This window comes from Dendropsophus ebraccatus, chromosome 5 (assembly GCF_027789765.1).
Source record: "Dendropsophus ebraccatus isolate aDenEbr1 chromosome 5, aDenEbr1.pat, whole genome shotgun sequence".
In the NCBI taxonomy this organism is placed as follows: Eukaryota; Metazoa; Chordata; class Amphibia; order Anura; family Hylidae; genus Dendropsophus; species Dendropsophus ebraccatus.
The window spans coordinates 152,630,290-152,645,372 of record NC_091458.1 but is presented as its reverse complement, the minus strand read 5'-3'; the positions used below and the strand labels follow the sequence as shown (position 1 = coordinate 152,645,372).

The window sequence follows — 15,083 nt, the reverse complement described above, 5'->3', positions numbered from 1 at the left end:
CCATAAAAAGAGAAGTCAGTTGGACTCCAAAAGGAAGTGCGATAACGATAGTGCGAGTACAATACTATACGATTGCTCAATATACAGCAAATCAGCTTGTGACCAGTTCTGCTTATTTCAGGCCGCCAATTGCACAAAACTGGAAGTTGGAATCTTTATCATCAATATTATGGTTACCTTAAAATTGATAAAGTTTAAACGTCACTTTTACAACCTTCGTGTCAACTACTTTAAAGGAAATCTGTTGCTAGGTGTACGAAGCCTTAAATGATGGCAGCATAAACTACTGATATAAATGCTGAACAGATCGGTGTATTACTTACATCAGTCTGTTCAGCCGTTCTCCTAATATGCAGGAGAATAGGATTCTGGCGACACCCCAGTCCAGCTGCTGATTGTCAGTTGTCTGCCTATACTCAGCATGGATAGATAACTGCCAATCAGCAGCTGGTGGGCAGAGTTTTCTGCTTCTTCTGAATATCCATGACTACTGAGCTCATGCACATAATGGAGAAAACTACTTATTGTCCATGTTATTCAGGAGATCTCTGGATCAGCTGCACAGAACAATGTAAGTGATACATCATTCTACTCAGCTTCTCTGTCACTAGTTTATGCTACACTGGGATAGGAGACCGTAACCCTACTGACAGCATCTCTTCAAAGAGAACCGCGGGGCCTCACAAACTGGTCCGCGACCTGACTGCTTAGAAAAACAGCATTCTGACACTTCTGAGTGCCCTGTGACTGCGCGGAGAAAATTACTTGTATTTGCCACAGCCGTGACGTGCATTCCCTTCCTGCCACTCAGGCTATAAGTCACGTCTCAGCAGTGACAGCCACTCAACCAATCACTGACTGAGACAGGACAGCGCAGCGGCCGCCTTGGCTAAGTGAGCTGTCACTGCTGTTAATCTTTAAAGTGTCACTGTCGTTTAAATTTTTTTGCAGAAATCAATAGTACGGGTGATTTTAAGAAACTTTGTAATTGGGGGTTTATTAGCTGAAAAATGCATTTTTATCATGAAAAAGGAGTTTGAAACGCTCCCCCCTGTCTTCATGGTTCTCTTATGGAGAGGGGAGGGATGGATGGAGGGAGGACAACAAAGAGTTCATTTACAGCAACATAACCGGGCTATCTCCTCTGAAGTCAGCACTGACCTCTCTGACCTCTGAATACCGGCTTTCATACAGCTTCCACTGTGTAATCCTTTGATCTCTGCTGGTGACTAATCTCCCTCCTCCCCCTCCCCTCTCTATAGGTTACACAGGGCCCGACTAATGTTAAAGAGTCGAGATTTCCTGATAATGAGAAGTTAATGAGAGGGGGGGGAAGAGTCTTTTTGAATGCAGATAATGGCATATCTACCTAATAAACCCAATGACGTTTCTTAAAATCACCTGGACTATCGATTACTGCAAAAAATAACTAAATATATATATATATATATATATATATATATATATAGGGTTTAATAACTGATGGTCTGTCCTTGGCATAGGCCATGAGTATCAGATCAGCTTGGATCCAATTCCCAATACACCCTCCAACAGCGGCCTTGTCAATTGTAATTTATTGCAGTTGAAGCTTTGGCTGTCCATGGAATGATGGGAATTGTAGTTTTGTAGCAGCTGCAGAGCCAAAGTGTGACCCCCCCCCCCCCCCACCACACACACACACACACTGGATCTAGCATGCTGTGATTCCCACAATTATAGCAAAGTTGGAACCAAAATGAATGTGCAGCACAGTAAATCTGAGCCATTACTATACTAGCAAACGTATCTCAATATTCAGTGACCACTATTAACCAGTATGTAAGAAAATGCAGATTTATTGTGCAACTCAGATAATAGTACAATAAACTGTTCAGAGGGTAAAGGCTCAACGTATGTATTAAAGTGTCACTGACGTAAATATTTTTTTATTTATTTATTTATTTTTTCAGAAATCAATAGTATAGGCGATTTTAATAAACTTTGTAGTTGGGTTTATTAGCTGAAAAATGCATTTTTATCATGAAAAAGCAGTTTGAAGCTCTCCCCCCTGTCTTCATGGTTCCCATATGGAGAGGGTAGGGGTGGAGGGAGATGAGGCACCAAAACAGGACAACAAAGAGTTAATTTACAGCTACATCACCGGGCTATCTCCTCTGAATACGGCTTTCATACAGTTCCCGCTGTGTAATCCTGTGTTCTCTGCTGCTGACTAATCTCTCTCCTCCCCCCTCCATAGTACAGACAGGGCACGGCAATCTCCTTTGATGTCAGCACTGACCTCTCTGACCTCTGAATACCGGCTTTCATGCAGCTTCCGCTGTGTAATCCTTTGTTCTCTGCTCTCTGCTGGTGACTAATCTCCCTCCTCCCCCTCCCCCCTCCATAGGTTACACAGGGCTCGACTGATGTAAAAGAGTCGAGATTTCCTGATAATGAGCAGTGAATGTGAGAGAGGGGGGGGGGACCTGGGAAAAGTGTTTTTGAATGCAGATAATGGCATATTTGCCTAATAAACCCAATTACAAAGTTTCTTAAAATCGCCTGGACTATTCATTTCTTTAAAAAAAAAAAAAAAAAAAAATTTTTTATATATATATATATATATATATATATATATATATATATAATAATAATAATGAAACGACAGTGACACTTAAAGCATAAGAAGCAGATCTTTCATCTGTGATTCCTTGGTCTTATACAATAGCGACATCCGATTCCACATTCAGTTTGTTGGTTGCGGGAAAACATAAAGGGGAGGGTTTGCTTTAGGAGCACGCGGCTTCTTTTGTTCCAGTTCTTTTTCCTTCAGTTTCTTTGCTTCCTTAAATACCTGTAATTAAGAGAAAGTCCCAATGTGTGAGCATCAAAGAGGCCAAAATAATTATTAAATTTTCTGCAAACAAAACTGACTTCAATTTAAAATCTCAAGTCTTCCAGTACTTATCAGCAGCTGTATGTCCTGCAGGTAGTGGTGTACTCTCACCAGTCTGACAAAGCGCTCTCTGCTGCCACCTCAGTCCATGTTAGGAACTGTCCAGAGCAGAAGAGGATTTCTAGGCGGATATGCTGCTGTTCTGCACAGTTCCTGACATGGACAGAGGTGACAGCAGAAAGCACTGTGTCAGACTGGAAAGAACACACCACTTTCTGCACGACATACAGCAGTTGATAAGTACTGGAAGTCTGGAGATTTTTTTAAACAGAAGTAATTTACTAATCTGTATAGCACCAGATGATATGAAAGCAATATTTTTCTCATCTCTCCACTCTATTAGTTAATCAGGAATATAGCACTTATGTGGCGCTGTGTGTCTCATGGTAATTGACTAGTAACAATGCATCTTCTTCTGCCATCACATTCACGTCCATTTGTTCCCTCTTACACATATTTAGAAAGTTACTAAAAAGTGGAGGACAGGTGAAAATCATCTACTGTGCATGAAGAGATGATGAAATATAGCAGCAGGACCAGAATACAAAGCATCTGCAACCAGGACATCACACAGCGTAGGAGTCATAGACTTAAAACTATGGATGCGTTAGAATAAAATAAATGAGTTGTAAAGTTGTGCAGGGAGTTGTCCAGGCTTAGCAAAACATGGCCGCTTTCTTCCAGAAACAGCACCACTCCTGTCCTCTGTTTGGGTTTTGCAGCTCAGTTCCATTGAAGTTAATAAAGCTGCACTGCCATACCAAACTCGACCTGAGGACAGGGGTGGCGCTGTTTTTCCTAGAATAGCTGTATTTTTTTAAATTAACCTTGGATAACCCCTTTAAACACTTAGTATAGTCAACTTTCTGCAGATCATAGCTGCATATAATAATATACTCCAGCAAGAAGAGGCAGACCTGCAAGCAGAAAGCTTTCTTTGCTATCCATCTTTTTGTTGCCCGTCTGTAGTATTCTGGAGGGAAAGTATATTCAATGCCAAGTTGAGTGCATACGTGCTCAAAAGCATCGTAATGAGTGCGACGCAGGACCTTGAGCAGCTTCTTCCTCCGATCTATGGACATTAGCATCCGCCTTTTGTTTGCTTTATCCTGGGAAAGTATAGGACAGAAAAGGTAAGCAAAAAGGAATAAAGAAATGAGTTTCCACAGCATTCGTAATGCATAGCAAACACCACTGCTGGACATACAAAGGCCTAACTACTGTATGGAGGAGCAAAGAGGGGCCAAACTACTGTATGGAGGCACAGAGCATCAGGACTACTAAAGGGGGCCTTATCCGTTATATTGAGGCAAGGATTGGGCTTATTTACTATATTAGGGTATAGATTGTGGTCTTTCTACTCTGCAAGAGCAAACAGGGCTGAACTGAGCCTAATGAATGCATGGGGGCATAAAAGCGGGCACTGTTACAGATGGGGGCTTTGTATAGAGGTGAGGATGGTGCTGGAGCAAAGAGCCTAAAAGGTTTGTCAGGCAGATTTTCTTTTCTCTTCTCTCCCATCCAAAGGAGGAGGGAGGGGTGGGAGGGCAATAGGGTGGTCTGATGGGTATAAACTATGCGGGATAATTTGGGTGAAGTGAAGCATCGATGCTCTGTGATTTTTGTATGGTCCTGAATGAAGAATATTTTTGGTTTTATATTTCTATTTTGTATTGTTTTCATGTGCAAATTTTCTTAAATAATAATAATAATAATAATAATAATAATTAACTTTACAAAAAAAAACCATATAAAATATATATATAATGTGTATGTATGTTATATGGACTTACTTTTGGATGATTTTGAAGATGCTCCTTATAATTTTGGATCCGAGCTGTTAAAGTAGCAACTGAAAATACAGAAACACATCAGCAAATCGGGATGAGATACAGACTATTGGTAAATCCATCCTATGTCTGCAGGGGATTTGGAGCTTTGTATCAGAAAGTAAACTCTAACCACTAGAATAAGGTTTCCATCAGACACATGGCTGAAAATAAATGCCTAAGGGTGCCTTCACACAGGACGGATCCGCAGCGGATCCCTGCCCTGTAATGTCTATGGGCAGACATGTCCATGGGTTGTCCATCCCGCTGCCAGTATGTCAGGAGACCGCCCCGTTAACCCCCAGCCGGACGGACCTTATACATCACCTGCTCCGCGATCCGGCTTGCTTCGGGGGTTGCCAGCTGCATGTCCCGCTCAGCCAATCAGTGTGCCTATAGACATTACAGGGCAGGGATCTGCTGCAGATCTGTCCTGTGTGAAGGCACCCTAAGGATAGCTTCACATGTACCGACTCGCAGCAGTCGGCTAGGTCCTGGCAGATCACTTTCACTACATACACACAGCGGTCTGAACGACCGCTGCGTGTATGTAATTCTGCCGGCCGCTTAACCCCTTCAGCTGCTGCTCCGCTCCCACTCTGTACACATTACCTGTCCTCGCTGCACGGGGTCCCGGCGTCCTGCTCTCCCACCCGGCCAATCAGTGTGTTGCCCTGCCGCAGCCACTGATTGGCCGGGCGGGAGAGCAGGACAGCGGGACCCCGTGCAGCGAGGACAGGTAATGTATACAGAGCGGGAGCCGGGCAGCAGCTGAAGGGGTTAAGCGGCCGGCAGAATTACATACACGCAGCAGTCGTTCTGACCGCTGTGTGTATGTAGTGAAAGTGATCTGCCAGAACCTAGCCGACTCGCAGCGTTATTAACGCTGCGAGTTGGTACGTGTGAAGCTACCCTAAAAGCGTTTTTTTTTGGCAGTTTTTCTTACGTTTTTTTTTTCAATTTATTGTATATTAGTATAGGTGTTTTTTTCTGGTGCTCATTAGAAGTCAATTGATTCTTTCAACATTTGACTTTAGGATTTTTTTTTTTTGGGCTGGCATCACGCTGCCTTAAAATCCCAGAAAAGACAAAAAATGTGTGTGAGGGCACCCTGAGAGGGCCCATGCTAGACGTTGCTATATCCCACACCAATTTTTTTACCTTGCAAAAGTCTGAAGTTTTTTGACTTCTCCTAAAGTAGTAATGTGTTGAAATAGATCAGACCATCAAGGGAAAAGGAAATTGCATGTTATCTATACCAAAGATTACTGTAAGTTACACAAGCATGTTCATTACTGCCAACTTAAAGGGAACCTGTCACCTCAGGCAGCACCCGCTGAAGCCACCCCACCCCTGGACATACCTGCTGCTGCGTGTCCCGCTCCCGCCGCAGATAACTGGCCGTCGGCTCATCTGAGTGCTCAATATGCAAACGAGTTGAGATGAGTCTGATGGCCATAGGGACAGTGATGGAGCAGTAATTTCCTATGGGTCATCTGCGCCCTATCAGACTCATCTCCGCTCATTTGCAAATTGGGCGTGTAGACGAGCCGACGGCCAGATCTCTGCAGCAGGAGGAAAGCGGGATGCGCAGGAGCAGGTACGTATGCTGGGCCCTGTCCAGGGATGGCCTATCCGGGGTGACAGGTTCCCTTTAAAGGGGTATTCTACTCAAAAATAACTTTTCATATGTTGCTTTTCTGGGGGATAACATAAACAGCCTATTCTTACCTTTCCGTGCTCTCCTGATGTCCTCTTACATCATCTTCAAGTCCCCGGCTGAGAGATCCCACCTCAAGTTCTGAAGGTGACAGCTTGCTCAGCCAATCACTGGCCGAGACAGGACAGCACCGCGGACAGTAATTGGCTAAGCGGGCTGTTATCCCCAGACAAGTCCGTCTCAGAAGTAGAGGCCGGATTGCTCAGCCAGGGACCCAAAGATGATTGGAAAAGTGTGGAAACGGTAAGAATAGGCTGTTTGCTATGTTCTCCTCAGGGGCAGCAACATATGAAAAGTTATTTTTGAGCAAATTACCCCTTTAGGGTATATTCACACGGACGGGCTTGCAGCGAGATTCTCGCTGCGAGCCCGGCAGGTCCTGGCAGTTCCCATACACTACATACTTGCTGCGGTCTAAACGACCGCAGCGAGTATGTAATTATACCGCCCTTAACCCCTTCTGCTCCCGGCCAGCTCCCCCGCTGTGTATATACTTTACCTGTCCTCGCTGCACGGGTCCGGCGTCCTGCTCTCCCGCCCGGCCAATCAGTGGCTGTGGCTGGGCAACACACTGATTGGCCGGACAGGAGAGCAGGACGCCGGACCCGTGCAGCGAGGACAGGTAAAGTATATACACAGCGGGGGAGCAGAAGGGGTTAAGGGCGGTATAATTACATACTCGCTGCGGTCGTTTAGACCGCAGCAAGTATGTAGTGTATGGGAACTGCCAGGACCTGCCGGGCTCGCAGCGAGAATCTCGCTGCGAGCCCGCCCGTGTGAATATACCCTAAGGGCAGCTGCACACGTACTGCGGATTTCACATCTGCTTCTCTGGCTCCCAGGTCACTGATGTCCCACTTAGCCAATCAGTGTATACAGAAGGGCAGGGCACTGATTGGCTGAGCGGGATGGCCTGTCCCGGCTGACAGACTGGCTGCTAAGCCAATCAGTAAGTGGAGCAGCGTCCCATCCTAGTTACTAACTGGCTGAGTGTCGTGTCAGCATTGGAGATCTCAGAGCCTGGCGGGGGTCCCGAGGCCAGTCCCACCGCTCACAGCAGGCACGGGGAGAGGCAAGTTAATACTTGTAATCAACTTCCCCCTGCTTTAGCTTTGGCTGTCTAGATATGATGGGAATTGTAGTTTTCTAACAGCTGGACAGCCCGGAGTTTGACCCCTGTGTATTAGCTGATAAGCTGTCCTCATCTCTATACACCTATCATCTGTAGTTTGGTCACAATGACAGATTGCGGCCTCCCACTTACTGTAGACTTCCATCGATGTACGGTCATCAGGGCTCCTCCGCACTTTATCCTCCAGCTGCTGAGTTTTAATCTTCAGTTTATCAGACTGGAAAAATAAAGCAAACTACTTATAATACAATATACTCGCACCACATTGTCTCCTAATACATTAGCTTTTGACCATCTATTCAAAGTTACGGGTTTTAAAAAAATAAGAACAAAAATTACAAAGATCGCAGGGGATTTCCCACTGCATGTTTCTCACAGTAAAATAAACAGTGATACTGATTACTATTAAAGTCTATGGCACTCCCTTCTCTTAATGGATTTTCAGTCCGCTGCGAGAATGGAGTCCATAGCATTGTAAAAAGTACTATAGCAAAAAAATATATATATTCAAAACAGCTGGTTTCAGAAAGTTATATAGATTTGTAATTTACTTCTATGTAAAAATCTCAAGTCTTCCTATACTTATCAGCTGCTGTATGTCCTGCAGGAAGTGGTGTATTCTTTCTAGTCTGACATACTGATCTCTGCTGCCACCTCTGTCCATGTCAGGAACTGTCCAGAGCAGCAGCAGAGAGCAGTGTGTCAGACTGGAAAGAATACACCACTTTCTGCAAGACATACAGCAGCTGATAAGTACTGTAAGGCTAGAGATTTTTAAATAGAAAAAAAAAAATCACAAATCAATATAACTTTCTGAAACCAGTTGAATTGAAAGAAAAAGATTATATTGCCAGAGTGCCCCTTTATAGCTATCTAACAGTTTCAGCAGTTTGGAACTTGAATTGCAGCTGACAAATTCCCTTAAAAGAAAAACTATTTTCTAATACTGGAACACACACATCACTGACCTGACTTGCCATATCCAGAGACAATAATCGCTTCACAACATCACTGACCCTGATAGGAAACAAGAGTTAGTACAGAGGCAATGCCAAAGATAGATAGATAGGAGATAGATAGATATTTCACATAGGCACACAGTGGTTGAATACATGCAGGAAGGGTTTGTTTTCAGTTTCTTTCTGGCGCTGGTTGTTTTGATATTTTTCTCTCTCTGCAATTTCCATTTAAAGGGGATCTCTCATTTATAATAAATAAATAAATAGCAGAGCTGCGGCATAATAAACGCCCCTATTCCAACACTATCCATACAAAATCAGCCGCTCCCCAGTGTAATTTTTTACCCTTTTTAGTAGAGATGAATGATCTTACAGTAAGGACCTGATCTCTCGGCATCTAAATCCCGCAGCCTGCAGAAGATGGATGCCGTATAGGCTGTATGCATGTTTTCCAGGCAGCCTCAGGGTTCTTATTATAAGTCCACTCATCTCTACTTTTTTAGCCTATAGCCCCTATTACACTGAGTGCTGTCAGTCGCTATTAAACACGTCAGCAGCGAGCGGGTGAGAGCAGAGGGGCCGCAAGAAGCTGTGGGGGGAGGGCTGCCCGGGTGATCGCTAGATCGTCCGGGCAGCCCATAGCATTAAAGAAGATGTCTGCTGCCGCCGCTCCTATTCCGCCGAGCAATGGCAGCAGATCGCTGCTATATTAGTCGTTTGTCTTTCAACATGCTGAAAGACAAACGACTGCAACGATCAGCCGACATTGTTCATGTCGGCTGATTTTTGCCTTCTATTAGACAAGACGAATATTGGCCGTAACGGTGTCTTCACTTTCTGTCACTTTTTTCTGTATACCTAGCCATGTTTCAACCCTTGAGTTTTTTTTTTCTTCCAAAAATGCTTGAAAAAAAACAAAAACAAAAAAAAAACCCTCAAAGGTTGAAACATCGCTACATATGCTGCCATGCTGGAATAAAGGAGTTTATTTTTTATGAAACTGCCTTGGTATGCTGTTATCCTTATTTTGTTATCATACTGTCCCATATAGGAGACTGGGACAGGTCCTATAAAAATAAAAGTAAATTACAAATATGTACAAAAGTGGTGCGGCTTTCCAGTATTACAAAGAGCAACTAGCACAAGAAAGCTCATTGTAAGGTAACACCTAGCAGAATCCTGCTGTGAGTGAATGAAAGGGCGTGCGCTCCTCCGCTGCCGACAAGTCACTTCTTTAAGCGGAAAGTGGTGGCTGTGGAGGACCTCTCCCAAAGACGGGCTATGGGACACAGACAGGTGGGATTCCGCAGCAGAAAGTTCCGCTGTGGAATTCCGCCTGTTTTGCTCAGTGTGAACATACCCTTAAGTGTCAGTTAGCGAGCAGTCAGGGAGTGAATCACACTGCTGCCGTACTCTCTCCCTGGCTATATCTACTGATTGCAGCAAGTCTAAGCAGTGAGACCCACTGTGATCATTAACTTATGACATGTTATTCTTAGTGACAGGTACGCTTTAAATAAAATGTCTGGTTTGTATTTTGCCTTCTAGCATTGTTGACTGTTAAGGCCAACAGATACTTTACCCTTCTGCACTTTCTATTCCCTGATACTCCTTCTTTAACATTGTAGTAGGCAGGTCATCCAGCTGGCTCGGCCCTCCTGTAATAAAAGACAAATCTGTATAACCCATTAAGGCTAATCTGTACTCAACCCCCCCCCCCCTCCCCCCTCAAACAATTTGTGCCAATCGATTGCTGACAGTAAATCCTTCGGGTCCTGTGACTCAAAATCCACCTAGCACTGTGGTTGGGGTGAAAAACTTTTCTTTATTCGTGAGCAGCAGTGTCAATGAGGCGTGGCCTAGGCCTGCAATACTTCTCCTGCTTCTTCCTCCCTTTAGTTCCGCCCCGTGGACGAATTTATTCTATTCAGACCAGGTTATAATACTGAGCATGCGCTGGAGCAATTGGACCTAGCTAAGCTTCTAGTGCTAGGCTATCATGCCTAGTGAACCTGCGCCATCGTCGCCAGGGGAGCCTGTATCTCTCACAAATTAGAGATGTCGAACTCCACTGAAGACGGCGCAGTAGACATGATAGCCTAGAACTTGACTGCTTCAGTGTGTCCACTTCTGATTGCTCCATCGCATGTGCAGTATTACAACCTGGGCTGAAATCAAGAAATATGGCCAGGGAGTGGAACTAAAGACAAGGGTGGAGGGAAGAAGAAGGAGGAGAGGCGTTGCAGGCCTAGGGCACAGACACGCTAGGCCATGGTTCGTCGACACCGCTGCTCATGAATAAAAGAACGTTTTTCACCTCAACCACAGTACCAGGAGAATTCACAGAGAGTCACACGACCCAGAAGGAATTAGGCTGGGTTCACACTATGTTTTTACAATCCGTTTTTGCAAAAAATGGATGAAAAAAACTGATGCATTTGTGTGCATCCGTTTTGATCTGTTTTTCCATTGACTTCCATTGTAAAAAAAAAAACGAATCAAACCGAATCCGTTTTTTTTTTTTTTTAACGGACACAAAAGTAGGGTCAGATACGTTTTTGTGTATGCTAAAAAAAAACTGATCCATTTTGATCCTTTTTTTTTTTTTTTTTATATAATGGAGGTCAATGGAAAAACGGATCATAACAGATGCACACAAATGTATCCGTTTTTACATTCATTTTTTGCAAAAAAAGGATGAAAAAAAACAGATTGCAAAAACGTAGTGTGAACTTAGCCTTACTGTCAGCAATTGAATGTCACCAATGGTTGGAGGGGAGTTGGCGAGTTCAGATTTGCTTTACAGAAGTTTCCCCAGAAACAAAAACATGAGTCGTTATTCACACTGGTGTGTGTCTGAGTCCTGGGTGTCCCACCAATCATAAGAACAGGGGTCCTATGCCTTCAGTCTTCGGCAACATTCTCCGTTTCGGGTTCTCGTGGCTAGAGAAGCTGGATGCCACCCTAGGGCTGCCAGGAAAACATGGGTAAAGCCTATGGCCTATGACTGTATCCATGTGTTCCAGGACACCCTAGGGCGGCATCCAACTGCTGCAGCCACAGGAAATCAAATGCCAAGTGCTCAAATGTTGCAGCGCTAAGAGCATACTACTACTGGCTTGCTCGCAGACTAAACACACAGGCCCCTATCACATATAAAAAGTGTTTTTTTTTTAAATCACATCTACTTTGCTGGCCATGTAATTGCGGACTGGTGCATGAATTTCTGCAGGTACTCTTTCTAGTGTGCGTCTACACCCAGAATCAAACGAGACGTGATTCTGCACCAAATGAGTGTATAAACAATGGGGGAGATTTATCAAAGGGTGTAAATAAACTGAGCTGAAAGCGGAGTTGTGATTGATTGCTGTTGGCAAGTTATGGCACACTTTGATAAATCTGGGCCAATGAGCTGCAGAACTGCATTCTCTTATAGTCCCCGCTAGGGCTGGGTGATATTGACCTAAATCAATATCACGGTTAATAATACATGTAGCTGCGGTAACGATAATTATAACACGCCCCTTTGTAAGCCACACCCACCTGACCGTGCCAACCTGGGGATATTTTTTTTCAATAGAGTAAAAAAAACTTACTTAGCAGCAACCCAAGGCTGTGCCATTTAGTCTATTGTCATTATTAGGGGGTCTCAGCAGAGACCTGGACATGTTTACATGGGTACACAGCTATGTACACACTACAGGACATGTATATACAGGTATAAAGCTATGCAGATCCCCACCCCTTATTGCTGGTACAGACTTCTTCCCATTTCCATTAAAAACACATGCAGACTCAGCTAAGTTGAGCTTCATGTGTATCAGGGGATCACAAGAGATAGCTGGGGGTGGAGCTAGGATTCATGGGGCCCCATAGCAAAGAAACTGCATGGGGCCCCATGAATTCTGTATGAGCCCGCCCCAAACTGTGGCAGTGCATCACAAAGAAGAGGGGACGTTGCAATTAGAACTGGGGCAGCTGGGAATGACTTAGAAAGGGTGGCAGCAGCTGGGGGTGACTGGGGCAGTTAGGGGTGACTGGGGCAGTTAGGGATGACTGGGGCAGTTAGGGATGACTGGGGCAGTTAGGGATGACTGGGGCAGTTAGGGATGACTGGGGCAGTTAGGGATGACTGGGGCAGTTAGGGATGACTGGGGCAGTTAGGGATGACTGGGGCAGTTAGGGATGACTGGGGCAGGGTGGCAGCAGCTGGGGGGACCTGGGTAGAAAGGGGCACATAAATGGTATCTCCCCCCCCCCCCCACACACACACCCTGGGCACACATGCTTCTCTCCCCGCCGTCACCTCCCTCCGCCCCAGAAAGCCGCTGATCCGTCCCACATACCCGGCACTGAGCACACACGCTCCCCTGCTGTTGGCACACCAAGGTCCCCAGTCTCTGGAGGAGGCCGCAGGGACCAGGTGATGCCATCACTGCAGGTGCTGGAGCTGTAGAGTGGAATTGGGGGTCTGCACTTCGCCCCCTGATCCCACTGTACAGCTCCAGCACCTGCAGTGATGGCATCACCTGGTCCCTGCGGCCTCCTCCAGAGACTGGGGACCTCCATGCGCAAATGTCCCGCAGGGGAGCATGTGTGCTCAGTACCAAGTATGTGGGACGAGTCAGCGGCTGAGAGAGGTGGTGGCCGGGAGAGAAGCATGTGTGTCCAGGGCGGGGGTGGGTGTGTGTGTGTGTGTGTGTGTGGAGGAGATACAATGCTTCAAATTGTCATAGCATGGACGCATTGGATCTCTCATCCCCTGCCCTGATCCACTATATGTGCGCCCCCCAGGCGGCAGAATATAATAAACCAGGAAGGGTAGGAGCCCCCGACGCGAGAGGACCGCTGGATGAGAAATACCGCAGAGTTGAGGTCGGTTAACCGACGCCAAGGACGGTATCAGTATTTTCACGGTTTACCGGCCCGCCCTATTGTCAGAGTCCTGGCAGGGGGGAGGAGCCTAATAACCTGCAGATCTGACTGATAGAGTGTAGTATAAGGACCTGCACATGGAGCTTACAATACTGACCACTGGATTTGGCTGTGGCGTACGTCCTGGATAGATGGAGGAGACCTCCGGCCCCTGAAACATAAGAGACGCAGGTTACATAACGGTCAGCCATGAACAGTCACAGGTCACTAGGGCAGGTGAAGGGAACCTGGGCTCTCCAGCTGCTGCAAGACTACAACTCCCATCATCCCAATGGCTGTCCAGGCATGATGGGAGTTGTAGTTTTGCTGGAGAGCCCATGTTCCCTACCCCTGCACTAGAGGATCATACACCCCCACATATCTATATATGATATAATATAACGGCGCCCATGCATGCACCCAGCACCACTCTACACATACTTGCGGCCAGCGACTTGCTCGTCTCTCCGAAGCATGACTGAAACTTGGATGCTGGTCTTCCAGCCGATACTAGACTCAGCCCTGACCTGATCCCGCAGCCCACGGCTGACCGTAAAGCAAACATCCCGAGCCGGCGGTCACGGACACAACTCACAAGGGCGCAGACATCTTGTCCAGGCAGAGACAATCGATCGCAGATGCAGCAGACGCGGAGAGCGGCGCGGCCGAGTGACGTCACTCCCCGCGCTCAGGCTGTGTGGCGGCTGCGCACTGGGCCGCTCTCTCGGCAGTCGTTTATTATTCCTATCTATCAGTAAGACGGAGGAGGGCGAGGGGGAGGCTGCAGCTGCTTGTATGTGTCTGTTCACACACACTGCGTAACTGCCACAGCACAGGGACTTTTATGTTTGGGCCATTTCCAGTTTGTTTTTTATTCAATAATTTTTTTAGACTTAAAAAATATTAATATAATAAAAGGGAGAAATAAATAAGCAAAAAGGTATCAATATCTGGACCAATCAAATGTCCCTGTGACTGGATCCAGGACTCCCTAGGGCTCCGAACATAACAAACCGCAGGAAAACAGATTTTGTGCTTTCATTTAGTCATATTCATAAGGCCGCAGCGCTTGTATTTTTTCACCTATAGATTTTTTGTCACACAAATTGTCGTTTACATTTTTTTTTGCAGAAATCAATAGTACAGGCGATTTTAACCCCTTAAGGTCAAAGCCTATTTTCGTTTTTTGCGCTTTTGCTTTTTCCATTTTATGTTTAAAAGTCCATAGCGCTTGCATTTTTTCACCTAGAGACGTATATGAGCGCTTATTTTTTCCGAAACCAATTGTACTTTGCAATGACAGGCATAATTTTTCCATAACATATGCTGCGAAACCGGAAAAAAATCATTTGCGCTGTCAAATTGAAAAAAAAACGAATTTGTTTTGATTTCGGGGAGTTTTGCATTTACGCCGTTCGCCCTATGGTAAAACTGACTTGTTATGCATGTTCCTCAAGTCGTTATGATTACAACGATATATAACATGTATAACTTTTATTGTATCTGATGGCCTGTAAAAAATTCAAACCATTGTTAACAAATATATGTCACTTAAAATCGCTCCATTCCCAGGCTTACAGCGCTTTTATCCTTT

At 45.4% G+C, this 15,083-nt stretch overlaps 1 protein-coding gene across 1 annotated transcript; it reads right to left on the bottom strand.

Annotated features, from left to right (window-relative positions):
* Positions 1 to 2,621: 2,621 nt before the first annotated feature.
* MRPS15 (mitochondrial ribosomal protein S15) lies at positions 2,622 to 14,137 on the bottom strand. Its single transcript, XM_069972650.1, has 8 exons — positions 13,931 to 14,137; positions 13,608 to 13,661; positions 10,158 to 10,233; positions 8,585 to 8,633; positions 7,749 to 7,833; positions 4,729 to 4,787; positions 3,853 to 4,044; positions 2,622 to 2,833 (listed from the first exon to the last, which is right to left on the bottom strand). The coding sequence occupies exons 1-8, from the start codon at positions 14,052 to 14,054 to the stop codon at positions 2,726 to 2,728; spliced, it is 747 nt and encodes a 248-aa protein (XP_069828751.1). The 5' UTR covers positions 14,055 to 14,137; the 3' UTR covers positions 2,622 to 2,725.
* Between the last annotated feature and the right edge of the window lie 946 nt (positions 14,138 to 15,083).